The sequence below is a fragment of the Sphaerodactylus townsendi genome, linkage group LG03, assembly GCF_021028975.2.
Source record: "Sphaerodactylus townsendi isolate TG3544 linkage group LG03, MPM_Stown_v2.3, whole genome shotgun sequence".
NCBI classification, from domain to species: domain Eukaryota; kingdom Metazoa; phylum Chordata; class Lepidosauria; order Squamata; family Sphaerodactylidae; genus Sphaerodactylus; species Sphaerodactylus townsendi.
The window spans coordinates 85,296,605-85,324,485 of NC_059427.1; the positions used below are offsets into that span (position 1 = coordinate 85,296,605).

The following is a 27,881-nucleotide window of genomic DNA, read 5'->3' on the forward strand; positions in this document are numbered from 1 at the left end:
GAGTAAGTCCTTCAGGCATGCTGGCCTCAACCCACATAAGGCTTTAATTCAGACCCTTGAATTGGGCCCAGAAGCAAATTGGTAAGCCAGTGTAGGTTAAACACTGTCCGTTGTCTTTCTCCCCATCTACCTTGACCTATTTGTCCCTTTCATGCACGAACTGACTCTGAAGTATAAATTTGGCATAAACCTCAAACTTTTCCTAATCATGCTAGGTTTTTGTTTACTTCTTTGTCTCTTGCTCCATTTCAGAAAAAAACAATAACACAATTTCCCCCTTTCTTATTCATAACTGTTTCTCACTTCACAAGAGTTTCTTTGCTAGTTTAATCTCTCTTCTCCATCTGACCCATCTCCTCACCTTCTTTATCACCACATTTTAATTAATTCTTTAAAAATTAGGTTTCTTTTTTTCTGATCTTTTTTCTGATCTTTTCTCCTTCAACATTGTTTTCATTTGCTGTACTTTCCCCCCTTTTAAATTTATTTTATTTACTTATGGTCAGCTTTTCTCATTAATACTCAAATCAAATTTCAGGATATAATGCTGAGGAGACAGTATAAAACAACAATTGAACAATGTAATAGGATAGGATTACAACAAAACAATGCAAATGAACTAAGAGTGCAATAAAAGCAGGTGATGCCTCCAATAATCATTGAAGTTGTCTACAGTCCCATTCATAGAATCATAAAGCTGGAAGGTGTCATATAGGCCATTTAGTTCAACACCCTGCTCAATGCAGGATCAGCCAAAAGCTTCCATGACAAGTATTTGTCCAGCCGCTGTTTGAGGACTGTCAGTAATGGGGAGCTTACCACCTCCCTAGGCACCTGATTGCACTGTTGAACTACCCTCACAGTAATTTTTTTCTTAATATCCAGGCTGTACCTTTACACACATTACCCATTATTGTGAGTCCTATTCTCTGCTGCTAACAGGAACAGCTCTCTGCCCTCCTCTGTGACACCTACTCACATACTCAAAGAGAGCAATCAAGTCTGCCCTAGACCTCCTCTTGTCCAGACTGAACATCCCCATGTCCCTAAGCCCTTCCTTGAAAGGCTTGGTCGCCAGGCCCCTGATCATCCTTGTCAGTTTCCTCTGTACTTGCTCCATTCTGTCTACATCCTTTTTGAAGTGAGGCCCCCAGAACTGTACACAATACACCTATGCAGTGAACAGCAGGACCGTGATGTCTTGTGATTTGGATGTTATTCCATTATAAATGTGCCCTCCTGGACTTTTCCATTGTACTACAGACAGTTCTCTCTTTTTAAATGCCCTCTTTAACATAAGTGTTTTGCACTTTCTGCAAAAGTATAGAAGTGTGGGACCCTTTCTGATCTTCTCAGGTAGACCATTCTCAGGCAGACCATTATTCATACAAGCAAAGCTTCCTCAGCCAAGCACAATGGAAGATATGGTCCTGTGCTAGGTTCTGTCAGCATATTGATGATGGCCTACTCCAAATCCACAAATGATTTTTCCTAAGGGGTTAACATAGAGATTGAATAACATGAGGGATAAGACAGAGTCTTTAGGAACCCCACAAGCCCCACACAAACTATCAGAAACCCTCAGAAATCTGCCCATAAGGAACTATTTAAAACAATCCAAGAACCATTAATCCATACTTCTGCTTCCAAATGCCTCTGAGATGACCTGGTTCATAGTGCTAAATGCTGCTAACAGATCCAGAAGAATAGCACAGAGGCATGACCATTGTCCACATTCTAATGAATATCATCAACTATACTGCTTGACTGTTCTTCACCTGTTTCATTTTCCGCAATTACAGGACCACATCTCATCCATTGTTGCTACTCTCAGTTCTTCTTTAAAAACTATTCTCTATTTTCTACTTCTTTCTTTTTTTAATTAAGGCCGTTTCCGCACGGCTTCCCTGTCGCCTCCACGCCGGCGAGAATTCCGCCGGCGTGGAGGTTCACCGTTCCGATGCGCATGCAGGCGGCGCAACAGCGACAAATGGCAGGCTGACTCCGCCAACGCCTCTTCTCAGCCCGATCCACTCACCTTGTCCCGATGCGTCGCCTGCTGGCTGTCCGAGCCCATACGCTTGCGGCCTCCAGGGGTCGGAGGACGGCGATACGGTTGAGGGCGAAACCAACGAAGCGTGCAGCGGGGACAAGGTGGGTCGGGGCCAGGAGGAGACAGCGTGTTCCGACGATGTTGGCTTTCCCCCAACGGCAACCCTTTAAAGGGTTGTTGTTTAGGGCGGCGACGCGCCCGCCCAGGAAGTCACAGTCGGAAGCGGCTGTTCGTTCAGCAACAGGACGCCGCCCAAGGGGCGGCGTTTTTACCGCCCCCAGGCCGTCGTTTTTGGCCCATGCGGAAAGGGCCTACGTCAGAACTATCTTCTGATTGTTTTTAGAAATTCATTCTGATCTATAGCTTTCTTCCTTTTCATTCTAAATTCTACCAGTGTCTTACTTTCCTTTCTACCAGCTTTATTCTTAAGCCTTTCCTATCTGGTTTGAACTTGGAAGAAAATCCATTGGAGGTTGCTTCCAGACAGGTGTGCAAAAGCATGCTTCAGACACAGCAGTATCAAACAGCCTTGGAACGGTGTCCATATACCTTTCCTCTTGGGTGGTAACTTCTGTTCTTTTCCTTTCTCTTGTCATGCCTTCACAAAAGGAATGAATGTGACTGTGCTAGGACACCTCATTTTCATTTTAAATAGCTAAATGGAATAAGTACTTCATCGTGTGGATATATTTTGTATATCTGGAGCTTTCTGTATCCAGGGAGAAATCCCTGCATGGAATCAGCCTAGTTGAATAGCCAGTGATCTTTTTACAAGAACATCTGTCTGGAGTTTTTTTGAAGGTATTTCTTCTTCTGGGTTTTTCTTCAGTCCTCATGACCACTCATTCACTTTCTGTGTACTGTTTTGTCATAGGTATATATTTTCACCCTCTCTTCAAGGATTCCATTAATATATTTGTTCTTCATAGTTTCCACATTCTACAGGAATTTCTCAGGGTTAGGGGTTGTCTTTATTTTATATAATATCCTTATTAGAGCTGACAGTTTACACCTTTGCTCTGCAAATAATCTTTCTCCTTTTTAACTTGTCCACTCTTTGCTAACTCTTACTGGAAGAATATCCAGTTTCTCTTAATCAGTTCCTTTATCCTGCTTTTTTTTTTACTGTTGTACTTTCTTCTAGTTCTCAATTTTGCTTTCAAATGTCTGCATAGACCTGTTTTCCATAGCCCCATTTTTCTCTATGTGCTCTGAATATATCATTTTTCTACTTAAACCTAAGATTGCTTTTCTTCTTCTTTGACCACTTCCCATTTCAGTTCCCTATTAATGGAAGGTTCTGCCATCTGACTTCCAACTCTATCTCCAAGATGCATCTTTTCACCAGTTGCTTTTTTCCTTTCTAATAATAATTGCTTGAGAACAGAACTGTAAATAATCATGAAGCAATGGCAAGAGAACTGGACCCATTTCTCTTATCTTCACCTCTTCCTTATCTAGCTCCTGTGAGACAGAGCATTTGAAGGGAATTATCTGGTAGCACTATCTATTATTCTGCCAAAAGGTTGCCCCTTCCCAGGATGGATGGATACCCTCTTTCTCTGTCTCCAAACCTGAGGTACCAATTGGAGATAGATTATGTGATTACACCAAGCAAGACAAATACATTCACAGACTTTTCTTCATGGAAAAATTAAAAAAAAACTTTAGTAGCAGAGGAACATAATTGTTTGATAGAAAAGGAAGGAAGATTTGGGTCATTTCCGCACAGCAGAATTATACCTGTGTATCACCGGTTCCTTACAATCCTGGTCAGTTTTATCCTGGTTTTTCTGTTCGTATGGCTGCCTGTTTTGTGAAGGAGTCAAGTGAAGACCAGGAACAAACACTCCAATTTCTTTTGCATGAGCCCGGGACTTCTGTATTTACATTGCAAGCGCATCTGAGCATGCCCAGTGTCCCGCATTCTGATTGGTTGTTGTTTTTGAGTGGCAGTTTGAATGAACATCAGGCAGGGAGATCAGGTGGCTGGGCAGGAAAAATAAACTGGTTCTGCTCCCGATTGGTGTTCACGTGGTAGCAGGCTCTAGCAGGCTCACTCTGGGATTTTTGTAAAGAATCACCAATTTGGCATTTTTGAATACCCTGGGATGAGGGAAATATCACAGAACAAACCCGTTTTAGGAACTTCTTGGCTGCACAGGGATATTTTTATTGCTCAACCCAGGACATTTTGACTGTGCGGAAACGACCTTGGGGGCGAAAACACAAATGGTGGAAATCTGTAACTGTAAAAAAATGACCAAATACAATTGTTAATTCTACTATCCTTTGCTGTTTTAGATGTTTTAAACATCTTTATCATCATTGCCATCAGGAGGAGGAGAATGAGAAGTAGTAATAAATTATTACATGTGAACAGAAGTAAGAGATTTAATACAATTATTATACAGAATAGAGTTATTTAAAGATTCCCCCAAAGTCTAGTAATGCCATATATCCTTAAGTGCTTCCCAGTGGCAACAACACAGAAGTTGCTGCTGTTTGCACTACAAAAAGGATGTTAGAATCCAGGTGCATATTGGACAAGTCCACAATCTTGATTTTATTTTATTTTATGTCAGCATCACTCTCCTTGGACACAAGGCAAAGCGAGAAGAATTTTATAGTCTGATCTACACACATAGGAAAAAAGTAATAATATTGCAGATTGTACCACTGTACATAAAACATAAGAAATTATAATGTATGATGTAAAAGTCCATGCATTTAAAAAACCAAACAAAATCCAGTAAAATCACAGAAAAGGGAGAAGTGTTCTGTTCAGATTTGTACTTGCTGGGAGTTCTATTGTTTTGTGTGTGTATATTTAAAACATGGGGAGTGATCCTCCAGACCTAAAGTGGTAGAATTTATCTATATATTTAGAAAAATGATATGATGTCTCTTTAAAGACATGCTCAAAGCTATTCTAACATCTGAACACGTTACTATTACATCACTATATTACTCTGCTACATATGTAAATAGCTTTCTAACTTGCCTTTGAATTGCTTGAATTGCTTATGGCAGGGCCAGGTTGTCAGCAAGGCAAAAATCCTACTATGTGTAGAAGAAACCTTATTATAGTTGTAGTGATTTCTAGTTATGGACATTAGGTTTATCTTGTCAAATATAGTCTCTGTTGCAACTAACTGAATTACAAATCTTAAATTATTACTGAAAGTGACTTTGCAGGTCAACTTCAGAGTAGTACATTTAAGTGGAATGGTGTTGTTAATGAGTTGCTTAAGCTCTCTAAATCTGTGTCAGAATGGGGCTTCAAAGTTTGTTTCTTCAGACAGCTAAACACTTTACTTTTATGACTCCACAGAAGAGTACCTAAGCTCATGAATGACCTTGAATTGCATTGAAAATAAACGGTGCTATCCAGGAACTTCTCTAGTTAAGTGCCAAGGAGTTTTCCCAATGAAAAAGTAAAGTCCTTATGTAGTTTAGCTTTTGAGTTTATAACGTGGAGACAAAAAAAATTTCTCCCAGAAATCACATACCTTTAACAAAAATCTTTAACAAAAATCTTTAACATGGGCAGCTTAAAGAATTGCTCACTTAGCCAAGAATATATGATTAGCTGCTTATATCTGTATAGAATTCCCTTCCTGGGAATTGTGCCAAAGCTGGAGCCTGGGCATTTTCCAGAGGCATTCAGTGAGCTAGGATGTTTATCTTCCAAAGTTTCATTTATTTCCCATAAATGCTTACATAAATGCTTCACAAATAGGCAGCACATATTTTTAGATGTAGCGTAACATATGCATGCATACAGTCAACATATTACATACACATCTAAGAGGATGGTTGAAAGAATGAAATCTCTGTTTCTTAAAACTGGATGGCCAGGGACCTGGAATAGTTGTTTCAGGGCTGCATCCAGCCCACAACTTGCCAACTGAGGATCCCTGAAGTAAATCATTAGAAGATTGTAATGTTCTATGGGATAATCTATCCAAAGTTCAATAAATTAAAGTATTTCAACAAGAGAATTAGAAAGTTTTGGCTAAAGTGCTCTGGATTTATATATTCTTTACATATAATGCTGTGTATTGTCTATAATCAGACATTTTCTGTGCATTCCACAACAGGTTTCACCAGACACCTGAAAATGAATGACATCTCTTAAAAACAGATATTAAGTCATAATTTACAGTTTGCTGGTGTTTGTAAAATAGCCTTTATTTTTTAATACATCAACATGAAAAAAATCAAACATACCTCGACTTCCTGATTACGTAAGCATAATAAATGAAGGAAAACAAAAGAATGAAATTAAACCCTGCAAAGGAATGCTAACATTTTATTTTTTCCCTCAGCAACAATCTAAAGGTAATACTTAACCTGTGCAGATACTAATTTAAATTTGCAAACTATTTACCAAAATACATTTAGGTACAGTAACCCTGTGAGCTCACCCATAGGGATATTCAAATATCAGTTTCCAAAAAAAGGCTCACATCAGCTAAGGCTGAAAACAATAGCTGCACTAATAGCTGCAGTTTTGAAAACTGGAACTAAACTTTGAAATCAATCTGAGCGTTAAATTAACCAGCAGTTCTAAATTCTATTGCAAGTCATATAGCAGTACATACAATGTTGTGCATACATGTCATTACATGGATAATAAAGTCACTTTAGGTAATCTTAGAAGATTGTACCATAGTAAGATGATGGGCAGTCTTCAGAAAACTATGAAGAAAGGAACAGTATTTTTGCTACAGTTTTGCACCATCTTAATGTTATTTGGAACTGCTTAAAATGGAAGTTACACCCCCATATCAGTACAACAGAAGTTTGCCAGAGCAGCTGTAGAACTGTTGGAAATATAATCTGTGCCAGTACACCAGTTCCTGGCAAAAACTGGAAGTGACTCTAGGACAGTGATGGCAAACCTTTTTGAGACCGAGTGCCCAAACTGCAACCCAAAACCCACGTATTTATCGCAAAGTGCCAACAGGGCAATTTAACCGGAATACTGAGCTTTTAGTTTAGAAAAAACAGTTGGCTCCGAGGTGTGCGTTACTCGGGAGTAAGCTTGGTGGTAGTCGGTGGCTTTGCTTTGAAGCAACCGTGCAACTTTCTTAACGGGTGAATCACGGGGGGGGGACTCTGTTTGCTCGTGCCCACAGAGAGGGCTCTGAGTGCCACCTCTGGCACCCGTGCCATAGGTTCGCCACCACTGCTCTAGGACCATGATGGCGAACCTTTGGCACTCCAGATGTTCATGGACTACAATTCCCATCAGTCCCTGCCAGCATGGCCAATTGGCTATGCTGGCAGGGGCTGATGGGAATTGTAGTCCATAACATCTGGAGTGCCAAAGGTTTGCCACCACTGCTCTAGGAACTGTCAGAAACCCTATACCACTTTTTAAACTTTTCCTACTGTCACCACTTAGAGCAGTGCTGGCAGCTTAGATTGTGGGAGGTCTGGCAGCTTTACTACAGGACATTTGTAGCATTGTATTGTCAAAAGCTTTCATGGCCAGAATAAACTGGCTGTTGTGGGTTTTCCAGCTGTGCAGCTGTGATCTGGTAGTTTTAGCTCTGAGAATGCTGATTTTGTTGATGAAACAAGCTGAGTCTTTAATTTAGGATGCTGTTTGTCTGATATGAGTTTGCAAGCAAGTAGCCAAAAGTTTTGCTAGTACATATGTGGAGGATCCAATGGCACTTACAATGAGTCTGAGTCCTTATAGATTTTGAGGAGTCAATTTGGCATTCTGACAAGAATAAAAAAAACATGAAAGGCACTATCGACTAAACCAACCTGAGAAATCACCAGTAAATGAACATGATCTACCTACCCTAAGCTGGGCATAGAATTGATTTGATGACATAGAAATTCTTGACAATTCCAACAGATACTATGAAAGACTACACAGGGAAACCACTGAAATTCACAATTACCAAGACAGTTTAAACAAAAAGGAAGAGTCTGAAAATCAACAAAAGCTGGCACTAAAAAAGGGGAACTGCAAGCAAAGGGGCAGGAGGCGACTGAGACCCTTTCTGCACGGGCCATTTACAGCAGCCCAGGGATGGCAAAAATGCTGTCCCTGGGCAGCTGTTCACACAGGCAGCGCTGCTGCAATGCAGCAGTACCGTCCTGTGCGGCTCTGTGCAGCGTGAAGGCGCTGCTTTCCACCTACCTTCCCAAGGGAGGTTTTTGGAAAGCGCCGCCCCACACCATGCCGCCCCACGCCCCTGGAGGTCGGAGGGCAGCATGGGCAGGTCCCTGCAGCCCTCCAGACCGACGCTGGAGGACGAGGTGAGTGGGGGGGACGCAGAAGAGGCGGCTCCGTGTGGAGCCACCTCTTCTGTGTTGGCCTCTGTGGTGGAGCAGCACCCTTTCTGCAACGGAAAGGGCCTGAGACTGGGAAGATTAGCCAAGAAGGGGCTGGGAAAGATTCTGAAGTTTAAGGATGTATCCATGGTGACCAAGCTAATTCATGTCATAGTATTCCTGTTACCATGTATTGGTGTGAAAATTGAACCATGAAGAAAGCTGATGTCTTTGAAATGTGGTGTTTGAACTGCCCCCCTCCCAAGAGTAGGAGTTCTACATGAAACCATCCTGAACTCCTCCTAGAAAATAAAGTTACTAAACTGAGGCAATCATACCTTAGTCACATTATGAGAAGACCAGAGACACTGGAAAAAGACAGCGAAAAAAGACAGCGGACCCAACATTAGATGGATTAATTTTATTAAGGAAACCATAGACCTCAGTCTGCAAAACGTGAGCAAGGCTATTAACAATAGAACATTAGGATGTCATTGATTCATGCAGTTGCCATAGGTCAGAAGTAACTTGACAGCACTTAACACACACATCAATAACAGATGCCTTTCAGTAGAAGAAAGGAGTTTATTTGGATTTTCCTTGTTGTATTGATCTTGATCTGTGACATTTTAATTGTTACTTATGAGCCGCCTGAAGCCACCAGGAAAGGTGGGTTACAAAGATTTTAATAAATAAGTATCGTTGTCCACTTGATATTTTATGGTGGTTTGTAGAGTTGGTCAATACTAAAAAAATTTGGTAAAATTCGGATTTGGGTATTTTGGGGCATAAAATGATTTGTATGCCCGAATCCGAATCATAGCCGATTCGGATATGCCCGAAAATTCGGGTAAATCCAAAAAATTCGGGTCCGTTTTATTATTTTTTTGAATTTTTAGTGTTTTTACACGTTTTGGCCTGCAGGGGACGCAGTTTTAAAGCTAGCAGCACCAAAATTTCAAGATATCATCTAGAGACTGTCCTGATGATTCTCCCCAAGTTTGGTGCAGTTTGGTTCAGAGGGGGCAAAGTTATTGACCCTCAAAAGGGGTGCCCCATCCCCCTATTGTTTCCAACGGAAGCTAACAGGAGATGGGGCTACACTTTTGAAGGTCCATAACTTTGGACCCCCTGAACCAAACTTCACCAAACTTGGGGAGTATCATAGGGACAGTACTTGTATGATACCCTGAAATTGTGGTGACAGTAGCTCTAAAACTGCACCCCTCACAGTCACCCAAAGAAATTTCCCCAGATTCTGTGCTCTGTAGTGGCTGGCTGGCTCCATTGTAGCCAATGGGAAATTTCTGTGGGAGGGCTGTGGAGTGCACATTTCTCATGGTAAACCCACAAAACTTTCAGGGTGTCTTCAGGAGAGTCTCTTCATGACACCATCCAGGTTTGGTGACCGTTGCTTCAAGGGGTTCAGTGTTATGGGTAGGGTCCATCTCCCACTGCCCCCATAAGCAAAGTTCCTCAAACCTGGATGGTGTCATTCAGAGACTCTCCTGAAGATACCCTGAATGTTTTGTGACTGTACCTTGATAAATGTGCACCCCACAGCCCTCCACCAGAAATTCCCCATTGACAGCAATGCAGAAGTCACTGCAGAGCACAGAATCTTGGGCAAATTTTGGGGGGTGCCTGCAGGGGCGCATTTTTAGACATATCAGCACCAAAATATCAGGGTATCATCAGGAGACTGTCCTGTTGACACCCCCCAAGCTTGGTGCAGTTTGGTTTAGGGGGGCCAAAGTTATGGACCCTCAAAAGGGTAGCCTCATCTCCTTAGTTCCCATTGGAAAGAATGGGGGATAGGGACACCCCTTTTGGGGAACCATAACTTTGCCCCCCCTAAACCAAACTGCATCAAACTTGGAGGGTATCATCAGGACAGTCTCCTGATGATACCCTGAAAGTTTGGTGCCGATATGTTTAAAAATGCGCCCCCTTCAGGCCAAAACGTGAAAAAACACCAAAAAATAAAAACGCAATTCGGCTGGTGATCCGAATCCCATGGATTCGGATATGTTAAGATTCGGACAGCTCAGATTCGGACCCTGCTCGTCCGAATCCATCCGAATCCGTGCAGATTCGGTAAAAATCCAGATTCGGACTGTCCGAATCTCCAACCCTAGTGGTTTGTCATAATTTGTTATAATTCCATATGAAATTTGTTTGCTTGAGAATTACTTTAAGTTCTGTTAACTTGATCTTAAGTGACTTGCAGTGAAATAAACTAAATTGAATCTTACTATTTCATTCTTCAATTAGTAAATACTAACAGTTGAACTCCATATTCATGGAGCTCTAACCAGAAACCGTGTTCTTCATGTTTCTGTGGCTGCTTTTTAGACCTGACATTTGAAGATGCTTAATGAAGCACAAATTCATGCATGTTTTGCTCATTCCTGAAATTTAAAAAAAAGAATTTTGTTCAAGATGTTTATGTATAGTAGGATAATTAACCAAATGGGGCATAAACACTTGCATTTTGTCAGATTAATTATTGCTAGTACATAAATTTAGAAGCAATGAAGCAAGTGTTTAAATTTAGAAGCAATGAAACATGGGCCGTTTCCGCACGAAGGCGGAAGTGGCCGGGTCGGCGTTTATGACGCCAACCCGACGACACTGGGACCGTCCGCATGGACGGTCCTGGAAACAGGCGGGCAGCCGGCGCCGCAGAGCGCAGGCGCCCGACCAACCCGGCATGTCCCCGGGCCTCCGGCGCATTGCCGAGGCCTGGGGACACGCCCCCTGGCCCTGCGCGCCTGCTCCAGCGGCGCATGGCAGGGGGCGTGTCCCCAGGCCTCGGCGACGTGCTGGAGGCCTGGGGACAAGGTAAGTGCCGGGTGGGGAAATTAAAGCGCTGCCGTTAAGCTTCCGACAGCGGCGGCGGCGCTTCCCCAAAAAAGCTTCCAAAGCTCTGGGGAAACGCCGGCCGACGCAAGCGGCGCGGCGGCGGCTGCGATGCTGCTTCGCCCTATTAAATGGCGGCCTGGAGATGGCGTTTTTACCGTCTCCAGGCCGCCATTAATTGCCCGTGCGGAAACGGCCCTGTACTGTCTAAGGCTTTAACAACTGCAATCAACTGGCTGTTGTGGTTTTTCCAAAGTGTGTGGCCGCAGTCTGGTAATTTTTGCTCCTAACATTTCACCTGCATCTATGACTGGCATCTTCAGAGGCATGTCACGGTAATATGTGTTTTTCTCTGTGGTTGCAATAAACAGCTTATTTGGTGAAGCAGGGTTCTACAAATACACCCTGTGACAATTACCAACTCTTCGCCTTATTTAATGCAAGTGGACTGCAGCTCACAAGGAGTTCAGTCAGGACTGCTTGTGATTGGTTGGCTGCAAAAGATGGAGTTCTAAAATCTGTGTGAGGAGATTTTGAAGGGAGTTCTAATCAGAGTCCCAGAGTGGATGGGTGTGTTTCTAAATTGGTTTCTCTATTGAGAGACTGGAGGGTCACATTAACAGGAGAATCTGCACTACGTCCATGATGAAAACAAAAATAGTGGCACATGGGTTGCTTGGTTGTTTTACTCTGAGGAAAACTCCACTCACATATTAAGCAGTGAATCTTATGAGAGTGTGGGATTTTTAATATAGAGATAAAGAGAGAAGTTGGCTTCCTGATAGATATCTGAAATTCCTGCTCTTTGAAGCAACCTGTGGGCTACACATATCTAGCAGAGAGGATTGTCTAGAAGTTAGTGTTTTAAGGAACTGTTTTTGAAATACTTAGCTGATGAGTTTCCACTTGGAACATCTCAGTAAACATAGGTTATCATAGAATCATAGAATCAGAGTTGGAAGAGACCCCAAGCATCATCAAGTCCAACTCCCTACAATGCAGGAACGCAGATGAGCATTCAGGCTCTCTTTAAAAACTTCCAAAGAAGGAGACTCCACCACATTCCAAGATAGTAGATTCCACTGATGAAAAGCCCTTACTATCAGGAAGTTCCTTCACCTTGAACCCATCAATCTCAGTTGCCCTCTTCTTGCTCTTCTTGCCAACAAATTCCCCCAACAAAAAGTAGAGATAGCCTATTTAGGATAACAGTGTAAGGTAACCATTAATTTTCAGCCAAATCTGTAAGCATGCAGGGACAAGCCATAAATATTACTAGAAACTTCACATACTGGGCACTTTAAAATCTTGTTAACAGAAATGCCAAACACTTCTCATAACAATGAATCTATTGAGACTTTAACATTGCCTCAAAATGTTCACAGTATTATTCTCCTTCCCTTATTTCCAAGCCTCTAGGGCTCCTTTTCTACATTATACTCATATAATGGGAGCCGCTGCGATGCAGCTCTTTTCTGCACTGGATCTCCTTTCTATGCAGTGAAAGCCAGCCCATGGTTGCCAGCTCTGGATTAGGAAGTACCTGGAGATTTGTGGGATCGAACCTGAGGAGAGCAAGATTTGGAGAGGGACTCCAGTGGAGCATCATGCCATAGAGTCCAAAGCAGTCATTTTTTCCATGTGCACTGATTTCTATTGCCCACATGCACTGATTTCTATTGCTGTAATCCCAGGAGCTCTCCAGCTACCACCTGGAGGTTGGTAAGCACGTGGCAGCAATGTTCCATCTGGAAATTTACAACCAAGGAAGGAGTTATACTGTGACACATCTCACTTTCATTTCCTCTACTACAAAGGAGAATTTTGCTTGGAAAAAGCATCTGAAAAGCATGGTTATCATGGATGACTTCCCTTCCATTCTGAAATTTATTAGCACTACAAAAATTCAACTGTGATTTTTAATTTCCATTACCTTGTGATCAACCCAGCATCAAGACAATGTGGGGACAGCAGCTGTTGTTTGCTGAAGCCAATCTTGTCTATACCATAAACATCTCCCTAAGGCTTAACGCCTTCTAAAAGCAAATTGTAGTGTCAGCAAATTACAGATTTTTCCTGCTAATGCAAATGAAGATTTCCCAGTTGTGACTATAGATGTGAGCCCGCTTCATTATGAAGGTTAGTCTTAACCTCCTAAGCACACTATAATCTTTATAGAAATCTTCTTTTGCCAGGTCTCATGAGAAACGGAGACTATTCATTTAATTAGGACCATTTCACTCAGTGAGTGAATTGTGTATACCACAGGGAATTAGTCTTTAACTTTTTTTCACTTTGACAGAAGTGCATTTCCAAGAAATCTGGAGCTCAGGAGAGACAGCTTTTGCACAGAACAACATAATGTGTCAAAAATGCAAAAAAAATGAATTACTTTAGAAGCCAGGGCTGTGGAAATCTGGATCTATAGAAGACATCCTATTTCAGCTGCTAATGAAATTTTAGCTAGGAATTAGATAACGTTATTTTGAGATAACTTTGGTTTGCTTTTTTATAATGAAAATAAACACCACATCCAGTAACCAGACATCTTGAGTTCAAATTTCTTCTTTTCTAACACTTTATTTCCAAGGTTCCTTTAGACTCTTTTCTTTGAAGCAGTGAAAATTACTAGTATCTCAAGGGACAAACTCTCTCTGCCATTTCTCCTTGGCAAAGCAGACATGTGAGTCAGGAACACATAATGGGGGTGGGCAATGGTGAATAATATAGAGTAGTTGGTGAAGTGGTATGAAGAAGAACCTCCTCTCATCTGCTCCTTTTCCTCTGTCAGTTCCTGCCTCCTGATGTCGTTGCATAGAGAGAAAGTAGCGGGAGTTCCAGGAACACCAGAACAACCTGTTGGATCAGACCAATGGTCTATTTAGTCCAGATTTGTGTTTGTAACATCAGCTAGCTAGAGGCTTTTGGAAACGTACGGAATATAGGCAACAATTTTTCCACTGATGTTTGTCTTCACAGCAACTATTATTCAGAGGAATTCTTCCTATGACTAAACATGTCAGGCCACTATTGGGCAGCTCTAGGAGTATTTGGGTTGAGGCAGATGTAGGATATGACTTCATGTGATGCATCAAAATCATGTCTGAGTGTTTTCACTTCAGTATCACAGTATACATCAGGGTTGTACATCGGAATATAGCCAAGGGCGGGGGGGGGGGGGATAGCTGTCAGGATAGCACTGAATAAGCCAAGCTCAAAAAAGCTGACCCCTACACTCAGTCCTCTTTTGCTGCTTCTGAGGTGCAAGTGAGCGTCAGAGGTGGTGGGAAGCCATCAGAGTTGCATGCAGGGGTCGGCTCAGCCCTGTGGCTTGGAGTTTTTTGAGTTCAACATTAAAAGACCTTAAAATGAAAAGCTGAAAAAATGGCTTTTTGGGTATGAGGGGCTTTTTCAGAGATTTCTAGCTTCTGGGTCTTTGAAAGCCAAACCTGAAAAAAAATAATGCACGCTCCTAGTGTAGCTCCTTGTGCAGGGTTGATAGGTGCTGCCAAAGCATCATTTAAAAAGTCTGCACAGACAATCAAATCTCAAACAGCGAGTGAAAAAACCTTGTTTGGGAAAAGCTTCTGCAGGCCCACCCACTTCCTAAAAACACTTCCTAAAATCAGGTAACAGGCGAGGAAACAAAGATGGGGAAATGGGATTTCTAATAGTCAAGTCAGCCAAATCTGAGGATACTTAAATCCAGTTATTGTAGCTGTGAAGGGTATTGTAGCAAGAAGAATATTTTGAAAAACCTGAAAGACACCTCACATTTGCAGAAAAATGTGAAATTTACAAACAGAAAAATACACTTAAAAAACCCAAATTGATAAAAGAGCATCTGTAGCTTTAAAAAATGTCAATCACAGCATTCCAGGCTTCCTTTCTGTGAATAAAAGCTAGGGGGAGGGGACAATGTTTTTCAAGACTGATTTGGTTTTTGAAGGAGGACTCACAGGGGCCAGGCGTGGACCTGGCAACAGCCACTGAATGACTTCACACATTCTGATTGTATGACTCTCCCAGGCCTGGCTGCTTGCTAGTGTCCAGCAGCAGTGACCCCATGAAAGCCAGTGTGGGGTCAGGTTCAAAGTAGAGTCTAGGAGACACAGGTTCAAGTCCCCATCTTGCTGCGGAAGTTCACAGGGTAATTTCTGTCCAGTCACATACTTTCAGCCTAGCCTATCTCGCAGGACCATTGTGAGGATAAAAAGGAGGCCAGTATAATGTAAGCTGCTTTGATCCCCATTGTGGAGAAACGTGGGGTATAAATGAAGTAAATAAACAATATAGAGGAAGATAGGATGTAGATAAAAGGCAGGTTGGTGAGTGACAGAGCAGAGAATGAGGCAGGAAAAGGGAAGGGGGAATGGGGTTGCTGGAGGATTGAAAGAGGAAATAGTGAGGGGAGAGGAATACAGGGGAAAGTGGGGGACAACTCCACAACTCCTTGATGTTTCCTGCTAAACAAGTAATACTTGCTCAGTGGTGACCACCACACAACTGGACCACAATTTTCCTTGGTAGAGACTGTTGGAGGCAAGGAAAACCAAAGACAGAGGGACAGTTAACTAACTATAGGTTGGCTGTTGGGTGGGAATGAGAGAAGGAAGCAGGAAAAGGGAGAGGCTACAGGGGCTTTCAGGAAAGGGAAAGAGAAAATAGTGGGGGAAGGGAAAATGTGATGTCACACGGAAGTCCTTGCAGGTTTTCACTTGTTTCTTTTAATTCTTGCTTCACCCACAACAAGATGTGAGCTGCTACTTTCTTACTATGTCAAGGATCACTTTCTTGCATGATGGCATTGATGAATTATTCTTTCATGCTTGAGACTGCTGAAACATACTTTGACAAAGTTGAAAGGATATCAGCTGCTTGAAAGGAGTATCAAGGGGAGAGGGAGGATGCTGGAAGCAGAAAAAAAGCTTCAAGGATTTTCAGAATTAGGGAAACTATTCTAGCTTCTGAGATTCTTCTCCAGAACATGGGCATTGTAGAATAAAATTGCTCAATTTAGCAAAGCTCCGTGGAACAGCACCATCCAGGATATCCCTTCTTGAATAGAAAGGGAAATTAGAAAGGGCTTGTCTCTATAGTATTTTAGCCTTCTTCATTTCTACTGCTTTGTTGTTTCATGATCAGAAAGCAATCAAAATTATTTATGTATTTCCTAATGCCATAATGAAACTGGAGTTTGATTCAGTAGGGTTCAAGTAGGCTTCAATGTGATAAATACCACCAACTGTCCATGTGTAAACGCATAAAGCGGATGAGTTAGCCATGATGACCCTGGTCCAAGGAAGCTGTAACCACTGGCCAACGGTAGACACTTAGCAAGCCAACATGATAAATGTTTCTAACTGTGTGGACACAAAACCACTAAAATACTGCTTATTTTAAATTGTAAACAAATCATCAATGCAATTGTACAGTATTTCAGCTTGAGGGAAAGCAGTCATTCTGAGCAAGGAAAGTTGGATTTACCAGATTTATGTTTGTAAAAAATCAAATCATCACTAATGAAGATCACATCTACTTCATGTTGTGTGTAAATTGTCTGTGTGATTCAACCAATCTGTGGTTCAATGCCTGATATATTTTGATGCTCATAACAAAATCAGCTGCAACAAATAGAAACAGCAATTCAGTCGAAGAGTTCTCTGAATAAAGCCTATTTGTTTCAGTTTTCATTGTTGCTGCTAAATGAATTGTAAGGAACAGTTTTGCACTGGGGGGCTTTAGATTCCTACTGCAAAAATTAAAGACAAATATACTTTATTTTGAATAAAAATGAAGGAAGAATTTCACAACTAGTCTTTTGTTGTATTCTGCTATTAAGTCATCTCATGTTACTTTTGTTCCTATCACAGTAAGAAAATCTGCCCAAACGATCATATGGGCAAGTACAATCCCTCATGCCTCCTTTGCTCAAACAGCAGACAACCATGAAGTAGAGTAGTGATGTGTCTTACTCTCATAAGAAAACCCAGGATACCATGGAAATGAGAAGCACTGTACAACACTCTCCTTAACCGCAGATCTTGCTTTGGTTTGAGGAATGGAGGTATACATCTTTTTCGGATATATTGCTGAATTTCTTGACTATTCTGCCTCAGTTTGAAAGCTGCTTTTATGCTTTGTTGGTGGTCAGGACGAAATTGTTGCCTTTAATTGACCAAAATAATGAAATTAGCTAGCAACCTTGATGTTAAATGGGTAGCTTTTGTATATAAATGGTGTAAAATGGCACAAAATATAAATATCATAAAATGCCATAAAAGACTCCCCCCTAAAAAAAGACAACACAACTTGAAAACCAGGGAAGGAAACAAGTTAGATGAAATCATTTTCAACAAACACAGAGAAAACTAAAATAAACTAAAATGACTTACTTGTACATCTTTAGTAACATCTTTTGTATCCCTTTCCAGGCACACTACCCCAATCCCATCACTAGCACCTTGCAGGGAAAGTTCTGGCTATAGTCCTTAGAAATTTCTTCCCAAGATAAGTTGTATACATCGATGAAACAAGCAAACAAGAAGCTTAATGGAACCTATTTAAGAGGAGTCATATAAGAGTGCAGCAGACGCATAGTGGCAAGGGGGACATCTGGGGTGGCTTGCCTGGGTGCCACCATTGCTGTCACATGTTGGGGGTGGGGTGGGGTGTGTGTTGGGGCAGAGCGGGGGCAGGGCACAGTGGGGGAGGGAGGTGGCACTTGGGTAGCTCATGCCCCGGGTGCAGTTCCTTTGTCACTGGAATGCAGTAACTAATGAACTGAGATGCTCACCCTTGGTTCTAGATTACCTGGAATTAGATACTTTAGGATAGGATACTGTCCTAGGCTGATCACCAGGAATGCTGGTTGATGACTTCAACTCTGTTTCTTTGTTTTTGTTCTTTTGTGCTTACCTATGTTAAAAAACCATCCTCTCTTCTTTCTTTTTTTTGCACATTTTGTTGCCTTCACTGTGTAATTTTGATTCATATTTCTATGTGTAGTATTGCCAGGTCTGGCTTGGAAAATACCTAGAGATTTGAGGGTTAGAGCCTGGGGAGGGGAGGATTTGGGGAGGGAAGGAACCTCAGCAGGTATAAGGCCATGGAATCCATCCTCTAAAGCAACCATTTTATCCAAAGAGACTGACCTTGGTAAGCTGAAAACCAATTGTAATAGTGGGAGATCCCCAGGCACCACTTGGACATTAGCAACTCTACCCATGAGACATAATTCCAGATGAATGAATTAAGTGGATCAATCTTTAAACATTTTCTAGTATCTTTATATGTGTGCATATAATAGTAAGATAGAAAGTAACCTGAAAACATATTAGTGATGTCTGTTATAGTCCCTATGTGGGAAGACTAACAATAAGAGGCAAAAAGTTATAAACCATAAAATTGCTTGCCGTCATCCACTTGAGGTGATAATATTTCCAAGATAAACTTTCTGTAAGGCTGAACAATGTTTGAATTTTTTAAAAAGAGCCTGCTGGAATAGTCAATAAAAAGGGGGAAAAAAGAATGAGATAGAGCAAGTAAAAATGCAATGTACTGCTTCAGTGGATGGACCACTTAACTAAAAAAATGGTCCCAGTGAGACTCAAATGCCAACACTATTGGTGTCCACTGTGTGAAAATTCAGTGAGGGCTGACTGATTTTTACTGGGAGAGAGAGGATCGCATGATCTGTTCCTTACGATGCATAGTATAAACATAATTCCCAGTCTTTTAAGTGGCACCTCTTATACCCCAATTGTTTGAATTCTATGTAAATTAAACTGTCTAAATGGGGAAAAAAGGACAATTCCTGGGACACTTCCCCCGTTGAATAGATTTGCATTTGAGCAGACCTGCTTAGGATTCTTCTGTAACTTTCAAAATAGCATTTGTGCTAGTTGATAGCTAAGTCCCTGAAAATGAATAGACATAATATGTTTAAAGGTGGACTGAAAGCACTTTTATCTATATTTTACCGTATTGAAACTTTCCATTTTGCAGAATGACACCTTCACCCCTTTCACAAAAATTATTAGAACAAAGCTATAAGGCTGGATAGTTCATTTGCTGGTTAAGTGTGGGAAAACGTAAAACATACCGGTAATACTTCAGTTTCTACAGGATCACCATGCAAGTGGGCTATATGCAAGACTTCAAAAGAGGATACCTAGATATACAATATGTCACAGAGACCATAAAACGCAGCGTTCTGCTGTGCAATTGGATAATTTTTGGTCCTAAAATTAAACATTCTATTGTCACACCCATTCATTCAGGCAACAACTGAATGAAGTATTATAGCTTGAAAGCATATACACATCTACTTGGTAGTAAGACCAACTTTACTTATTTACATGCATAGATTCGGGCTGGCAGTCTGAAATTTAATGAGAATATTCAAGAAAGAATTTTCAAACAGAAATGCACACATATACCCAAACAAGGTTGCCAGGTCCTCCCTGGTCATCAGTGGGAGATGAGAAGGTCCAGTTGTCAAATCCAGATTGGGAAACTTCTGGAGATTTGGTGATGGAGCCTGGGGAGGACAGGGACCTTAGTGGTTACAATGTCATAAAGTCCACCCTCTAAAGCATCTATTTTCTCCAGGAGAACAGTTCTTTGTAGTCTGGAGATGAGCTGTAATTCTGGGGGCCCCATCCCTATCACAGATCTATCATATTCTCTTTAATTGCCTCTACTTCAAAACTAGAAAATCCCAAGCCTTTAAATCTTTTCTCATAAGTGAGGTGCTTCAAATGGGGTACTCATTTGGAGTTTTTTTTGTATTTCCCCCCTGCTTTACAACCCAATGCATGTGTAGATATGCAGAGTGTCTATTTCACCACACTTTTCTCCATACCCAAATATTTTAAAAGATGAGGTGACCTGAATGGTAGACAGTATTCCAAATGAAGGCTGTTTCCGCACATGCAAAAAGAGCGTTGCAATGATGTCGTTAATAGCAGCGCATCCCCAGCGAAGCGTTCGCATGGGCAGGCGAAGCTGCGTGAGCAAGCGGCCTCACAGAACCGTAGAGGTTCGCACAGAAGCGCTGCGGAAGCGGCGTCTCGCTATGCCCTGCCGCGGCTGCGCACTGGCGCAGCAGCGTCAGCCCGACGTCATGGGCGTTCAGCAGCACGATTGGCCGAGGCGACTGTCCTGATGCCTGGTCCGCCCCCGATCTGTCATCGGCTCTCCCATCAGCTGTTGTTCGTCCCTGTTCATGTGGCCAGTGGCACCAGGGACCGTATGGGCAGCTGCCATCTGCATGGGCGACATGGATCTGGGAGAGGTGCTCGAGCAGGCAGTGATCGAAGGCATGCGGGAGCAGGACGAATTGGAGGCAGCCACTGACACCTTCATGGCATGCAGCAGCCAGCTGATGAGCCGTCTGTGGGGGAGGCTGCGCCGCTTCTCTGCCGAAGGGGCAGTCACTCGATCCGCTGCCGCTGCGTGCCGCAGACCCTGCAGATGCGCAATACTGCGCTGGTTCGCTCTCGCAAGTGCCCCCAGCACACCCAACTACTGGGTGGGTGCCGAGAGCAGGACCTGGTGGGAGGTGCTAGTCATGACAGTTTGGACTGATGAGCAGTGGTTGCAAAACTTCAGGATGACCAAGGCCACGGTCATGTACGTAGCAGATGCTTTGCACCCACACCTGGAACACCAAGACACCAACATGCGCCCTGCCATTCCCATGGTGATGCGAGTGGGCATGGCCTTGTGGTACCTAGCAAGTGCCAACAGCTACCGTGAAGTGGCCCAGCAGTTTGGAGTAGGTCTGGCCACCGTGGCAGACAGCGTCCTGGAGTTTGCCATGGCTGTGGAAGTGCACCTGTACCCAAGACTGGTGCGCTGCCAAAGGCCGATGGACCAGGTGAGTGCAATGTCTCCAAGGGGGAAAGTGTGCGTGCGTGTGTTTGCGCACCATTAAGTGGATGCAACCAAACAGCACCTGCAGAAGCCCCCCCCAAAAAAGTACTCCCCTTCACCCATGTGTCAATCTATGTCTCCATACAGGTGATGACTGGTTTCGCTGCCCTTGGCTTCCCACACTGCATCAGGGCCATAGACGGGTGCCGCATCCGGATCTGTCACCCGGGGGGAGCTCCAGGCCAGCACATCAATCGTAAACACGTGTCCTCCAAGCTCCTGCTGGCAACCTGCGACAGCAGGGGATGTTCATCAATGCTGAAACAGGCTACTCTGGTCACAACAATGATGCATTTGTGTTTCTGGAATCACACTTCTGCCAAGCTATGGACATGGGTATCTACCTGTCCAACAGCCCCATGCTGACAATTGACTGCGTGACCATACCCCCTGTGGTGTGGGGGCATGGTGCCTTCCCAAGGTGCAAGTGGCTGGTCACGCCTTACCGGGTCCCCGCCAACGCGCAGCAGAGTAACTTCAACTCGCATCTGTCCCGTGCAAGGAACGTGGTGGAGTGTGCCTTCGGCCACTTGAAGGTGCGGTGGAGAAGTATTCTCAACTGTCTCTGGGTCAGGCCCGAGAATGCCACCTCCATCGTGGCAGCGTGCATGGTGCTGCACAACCTGTGCAAGAGCCGCGACAACATAGCTCCGGATCCACCACCCCCAAATGAGTGTGCTGCTCCATCCCTAGCTGAAGGGTCAGCGCAGAAGGGGGAAGACGGGGCCATGTCACCATGTGGCCGCCCGTACAACACCCAGGATGACACCCACAGGTGAGAGGGGCAGGCTGTCAGAGATGCCCTAGCTAGTTATCTGTTCAGAGCTGACCCACGCTGATGGGGGAGGGCTGCTGCCATCCAATGAATGGCGTTGGCCCAGCCAGCTGGCCAGCTGCCTCTCAGCATGCAAATCAGAGAGTAGGGCCTGGTGCGGCTTTGATCTGTGGGGTGCACGCACCGTTGTCTGTACTGAGTGTGAATAAAAGTGACTGCAAAGTACTTCTTGCATTGCGTGTGTGTCAGTGTTCTTGGGAAACAGGGGTGTGCCAGGGCTGGGTGGGCCGGCGTGCCTCCGCAGCTGCACAGCAGCGTAGGGGCACAGGGTCACGACCACGTCCGTGCAATGCACCAGAAATTGGGAAAGAGGTCTCTCTGAGGGGCCGTCGGCACGCACGTCTGTTGGGTTCAGATGGGCCCATTGCTGCAGGTCCAGATCGACTTTTGTATAGCCCTCTGTCTGCTCCCCAGCAATTTGCACTGCCACCATGAGCCCACCCAGGCATGGTGTTTATTGGCAAATGAAGGAGGTCACCATCCTCCTCTGGTCGATCAGAGACTGCGGCTACACCTGGCTGCTAATGAGCAGCACAGGCTTGCCCAACAGGCAGGCATTCAGGGCGGTGGCAAAAGCCCTCCAGGAAGTGGGCTACCAACAGACAGAGATATAGGCCTGTACCAAATGGAAGGCCCTGAAACGAGACTTCTTCGCGACAATGGAGGCGTGTGGAGGCCACCCTCGATGCTCCACCTGGCCCCTGCATTTCGCCGCCCTGCGCCAGCTGTGGCACCTAGCGGAACAGCCATGTTGTGTTGACCGTCGCCCAGAAGGTGAGTGCGCATTTACCCAGGGGCGCGCCCGTGCGCACATGTGAGTGTGCGTTGGCGCAGTCCCCGTGTAGGGTCTCAGTGGTGGCCGTTTGTTCTCTACAGGCGCAGCCGCACGTCGCCGCACCCTCGCACCCCCACGGGAGCAGCTGGACGAGCCAGTCCAGGCCCGGGGAGGCGACTCCTCATCCGAGGACAGCTTCGTTGTGGTGCCTGGGGAGATAGGCGGGGCTGCAGAACCACCACGAAGCTCCTCTGCATCCTCTGAGGAGAGTGCGCTAGGGCAGCCAGTGGCCCATGCCGAGCCCACCCAAGAAGCTGGTAAGCAGAGTGCATGTGGGGGGCGGTGGCTTTGCATGCGTGCGTGTGTGTGTGCCAGTGCGGTGCGGTGGCATGCACCGTTGCACCTGCGCACCTCTAGCCAGATGTAGAGGCTGTGGCATGAAGAATGTAGTGGGTCCCCCCCCGTGCCATTTCTGCTGGGCACTGGATCTGACAGTCTGCTCTCTCTTCTTCAGGGCCGTCTGGAATGGCAGCGCCACACCAGCCACCTCAGGAGCCTCATTGTGACTTCCACCGACTGCGTAAGTACAGATGCACCAGATCTGCTCTCATAGTGCTGCTGCAGCCTACTCTGGGGATGGCCCAGCGAGGCCAGCCACATGGGAAAGTGGGACTGACCATGGTCACTGGCTGCTTCCCAGGACCCAGGCAGCTAGGGAGAGCGGCTGCAGCTAATTCTTCTCTTGCAGTGGCTCGCATGGATCAGCGGCTCGCCTGCATGGAGCGGTGGCTGGTAGAGGTAGAGCGGCGGCAGGTGGCAGGAGAGCGCCCCCGCCCAGCAACACCAGAGGCCCCTGTGGTTCTGAGCTCGGGCACGGCCAGTGCCATACATCAGCCTGCCTCGACCAGCTCCAGTGCCCCCCATGTGCCGTCGGACCTGGAGGAGGTGAGCACATTGGCTGGCAGTCCACCCTCTGTGGGGCGGGCCTGCCCCATACCTAGCAGGTCTGCCCTCCAGCTCAGAGGACACCCCATGATGGCTGGCCATCTGATATTTCAGACTGGAGGGGGGGTGGCGGCTGAGTGATGGATGGGGTGTTGGGTTGGTCTTTCAGTTGTGGGCAGGGTCTTGTTGTGGGTTAGGGGGGTCTTGTTGTGGGGGGTGTTGTTGTGGGCCAGGGGGGAGGATCTGAGGGCTTGTTGGGGGGTTGTTTTACTTTCCTACTGTTCAAAGAATAAAAGTTTTGCATCAATCACAGTTGCCTCATCTGTGTGTCCCTGCACTTCACCAGCCCCTGCCCCCATTCACATGCCCCACACCCTGTCAAGAGGAGGGGGAACGGCAACCACAGTAGTCAGGGTGTGGATCCTGGAGGGTACTTTATTTCAGGTTCTGTGCCCTCACAAGGATTCGCTGCCCACCACCCCCACACCCCCTCCTTCAGAGAGGCATCCCAGCTCCCTGGCCTTTGGCCCGACTGCCACGACAGCCAGCCCTCCCTCCTTGGGGGTGGTGGGGTGCTCCGGGCTCGCTTTGCTGGTGGGGAGTGTCACCAGGGGCAGAAGAGTGGACGGGCCAGCTGCCTCATGGGACTGGCTGCACCAAGCCCACACAGGGGGAGGGGGCCGGGCTGCCTCCAGGAGCTGGCTGCAGGTGACCAGGACAGGGGAAGGGGACCGGGCTGCCTCCAGGAGCTGGTTGTGGGTGACGAGCACAGAGGAAGCTGGCCCAGCCGCCCCCGCATCTGAGCGCGCCTGCCTCGCATGGGGGCAGGGCCCCCGGCTGGCTCCAGGAGCTGGCTGCAGGTGAGGAGCTCAGGGGAAGGGGGCCGGGCTGCCTCCAGGAGCTGGCTGTGGGTGATGAGCACAGAAGAAGCTGGCCCAGCCGCCCCCGCCTCTGAGCGCGCCTGCCTTGCATGGGGGGAGGGGGCCTGGCTGGCTCCAGGAGCTGGCTGCAGGTGAGGAGCTCAGGGGAAGGGGGCCGGGCTGCCTCCAGGAGCTGGCTGTGGGTGACGAGCACAGAGGAAGCTGGCCCAGCCACCCCCCGCCTCTGAGTGTGCCTGCCTCGCATGGGGGGAGTGGGCCCGGCTGGCTCCTGGGGCTGGCTGCAGGTGAGGAGCTCAGGGGAAGGGGAGGCCACTGCTCCTTGTCCCCGTACACACACAGGGCTGTCAGGAAGATGGGCCAGCTGGGGCAGCGGCTCTGACAGGTCACCATGCTGCTGGATCCTGAGCTCTGTCAGCCTCCTCAGGACATCTGTCCACTCAGCCATGAGCTCGTGGGTGCAGGATGCCATAGTGAAGAAAGCCTCTCGATCCAGCCGCATCTGCTCGCGGATCTCCCTCCGCCACTCCTGCTCTGCTTCATGAGCCAGCCTCTGGCTCTCTGCCTCAGCGGCACATTGCTCCAGCAGCTGGCAGCCCATATCTGTCATGACGGCGACCCTTCGGAGCCGGCGTCGACTTTGGGCCAGTCGTCACTCAGGGGAGTCTTCCCTTGGTGGTGGCGATCGTGACTGCTGCCATCTGGAACAGCCTATGGGTGACAAGCACAGGGCTGGTACTGGCCTCCTTCCCCCCCTCATCTGGACCCACCCATCCAGACAGCTGCTGGAGATGTACCTTGCTGAGGTGGCCATGTGGATGGCCCTTCCCCAGGATCACCATCTCCCTCCTCATCTCTCTGTGGCTCCTTCCCCTCCTGGTCCCCGTCCTCCACCTGGGTGGGTGACTCTGACGCGGCTCCTGTCAGACGGAAGGAAAAAGTGCATCTCAACCCCTGGGAGTGCTCACAGGCACACACCTGCAGCCCTTCGCCCCTCTGCAGCTACTGCCAGGTGGGGTGGGCACTTACCGGAGGCAGCTGAGAGCGGCTGGCCAGCTGGTCCTTCGCCAGGATCCGTGTCTTGGGTGCCAGTTCTGTCTGTGGAACACAATGGGTGACTTCCGTTCAGGGGGGTTGGTGAAGGGACGGAGCACCGCACCTCTGCGTGGAGGAGGCTGGCGGCATGCCAGTGGTCTTGATCGTGACCCTGGCATGCCCTGTTCCTCCCTGTTCCCCTGCACATACTTGAACTTATCAGCTGGGCCAGCTGTGTTGCAGGGGAGCAGCACTGACTGGAACCCAGTGTGGCTTCTGCTACCCACGGTCCATGTATTAGAGGGGGGATGGGTAGGCAGCCATTTCAGGGTGCCAGTGAGTATTTGAAAGGGTGGTGGGATCCACCTCCTTTCTCACCTGAGTCCGAGGGGCTGCTGGGTGGTGGGGTGCCTCTGGCAGCTGAGGGTGCCTCCTATGAATTGTCCTCCTGCACCGTGGCGCTGGAGTGGTGGCTTGCTGCGCCTCTGTCCCTTCGTGCAGCTGGCATGGTGTAGGTTCTGGCCACCCGCCCTGGCTGGACACTCTCGTCCGCTCTGAGTATACGCTGGAGCTCCTCAAAGTAGGGACAGGTGGCATTACCTGTCCCTTGGTTGTGCTGCAGCACACACTTGAATTCATACCTCATGGCTTTTGTTTTTGTGTGGCATTCAATAGCCGTCCGGTGGTGGCCCCGAGTTGTCATCTGCCGGGCTACCCGCTCAAAAACATCTATATTGCGGTGGTTTGTGGCGAGGGCATGCTGCACCTGCGGGTCTCCCCATATGTCCAGCAGGTCACGGGTCTCCCTGTCTCTCCAAGCAACTCCTCACCCAGGCTGCCACCCTTCAGCTGCCCTCTCACTGGCCATTGCTTGGGTGGCCACACACACAGAGCCACCAGCCAACTCCACCTGATGCTGCGGTGCCTCACGTGTGTCTCCAACAGTGCCTGATGGCCAGCGTTTCTGAACTTCCTTCCCCCCGGCAGCCTATCCTCACTTGACAGTGGGCTGGGCAGCCGCTTTCCCCCCTCCCCATTGGTCACAGAGGAACTTCCTCAGACCACTGCTCCATCCTTGTTTCCTGGTATGGGCGACCTCAATCCTGTCAGGTGCATCGTTTACACGGTGGGCGCCTCGTCGCCCTGCAGGCTCCGTTTTTTGTGCAGCTTTGGAAAAATGCAGCTTCACAGCTGCGGGAGTGCGTGACTCTCAATGCCACACAGGCAGACTCGAAGCAGAGGCATGTCAAACTGCCACTGCTGACCTCACCATCATGGCCAATATAATGGTTCTCCCTCCCCAACATGGCCGCCGCTAGTGTGGCCTGCTGTTCGGCAGTCGCCATTTTTGGCATCGACTCTGTGGCGGCGGTTCACATGACTGCGGCCTCGGAGCGCCGTATTTGAAAAACCTCTGTTCCTGAGCGACTTTTGAATACTGCGGCTTCGCGCCGGTTGATCGTTTTCACAACGGCGCGACTGCGCATCTCCGACGCTGCACGTGTGAATGCTCTCACTGTGACGGTTTTCCCCCCGTTTCTATGATGTCGTAATTCGTCCGTGCGGAAAGGGCCGAAACCACATCGTAGATTTATATAAAGATATTTTGAAAGGGTTTTTTAAATTTTCCATCTCTCTTCTAACAACATAGGCATAGATAAGTACATATACAGCTTCTTATTCATCACTATTTACTATGTTTTACATTTAGGAAACACTAATGTTGAGCAATTACTTGTCCAATTCTGTCAAAGGGAATATCAGGGTATGTGTGGAATACTGCAATCAGTTGCAGGAACTCATCTCCATGCCCATTCCCTTCCCTCTCATCAGACTGGTCTATGCCCATTCCTCCACCTCAACCTCTTTCATACTTTTTTCCAATCTCAGGTTTCCCCCCCCCCCCTCAATCTATGCCCTCGTCCTCTTTGAGAAGATTTACGGTCCTCTCCCAAATTCTGGCACAAAGCAACTGTGGGGAAGACAAGGCAATAGACTTATTGCTGTGATGTTTCTAGATGACAGATGGAGAACAAGACACTTTTGCCTTTCCTGGGGCAAGAAAACTGGCAATCTGTTCAAAACAACAGCTGTGAGGGCAGGATATTAATGCAGTCAAGGTCAATGAAAGATCTAGAAAGTTAAACTTGCACAGTGACCACATATCAAGATCTGGAAAGTCCAACCTGCACAGTGATCACATATCAAGTATCAGCACTGTCTATTCCAGGAGTAGGGAACCTGCGGCTCTCCAGATGT

The 27,881-nt window shown here is 46.4% G+C and overlaps 1 protein-coding gene across 3 annotated transcripts in view; it reads right to left on the reverse strand.

The window, feature by feature from the left end:
- The window catches only part of SPOCK1 (SPARC (osteonectin), cwcv and kazal like domains proteoglycan 1), a 628,061-nt gene that overhangs the window by 446,130 nt on the left and 154,050 nt on the right, over positions 1–27,881 (reverse strand). For 2 of the 3 annotated variants that reach the window (XM_048491082.1, XM_048491084.1), the window contains exon 3: positions 6,287–6,295. The exons of the other annotated variant lie outside the window; for it this stretch is intronic. In XM_048491082.1, coding sequence (XP_048347039.1) covers positions 6,287–6,295 — 9 coding nt within the window. The remainder of the gene's footprint in view (positions 1–6,286; positions 6,296–27,881) is intronic. 3 annotated transcript variants of the gene reach the window in all.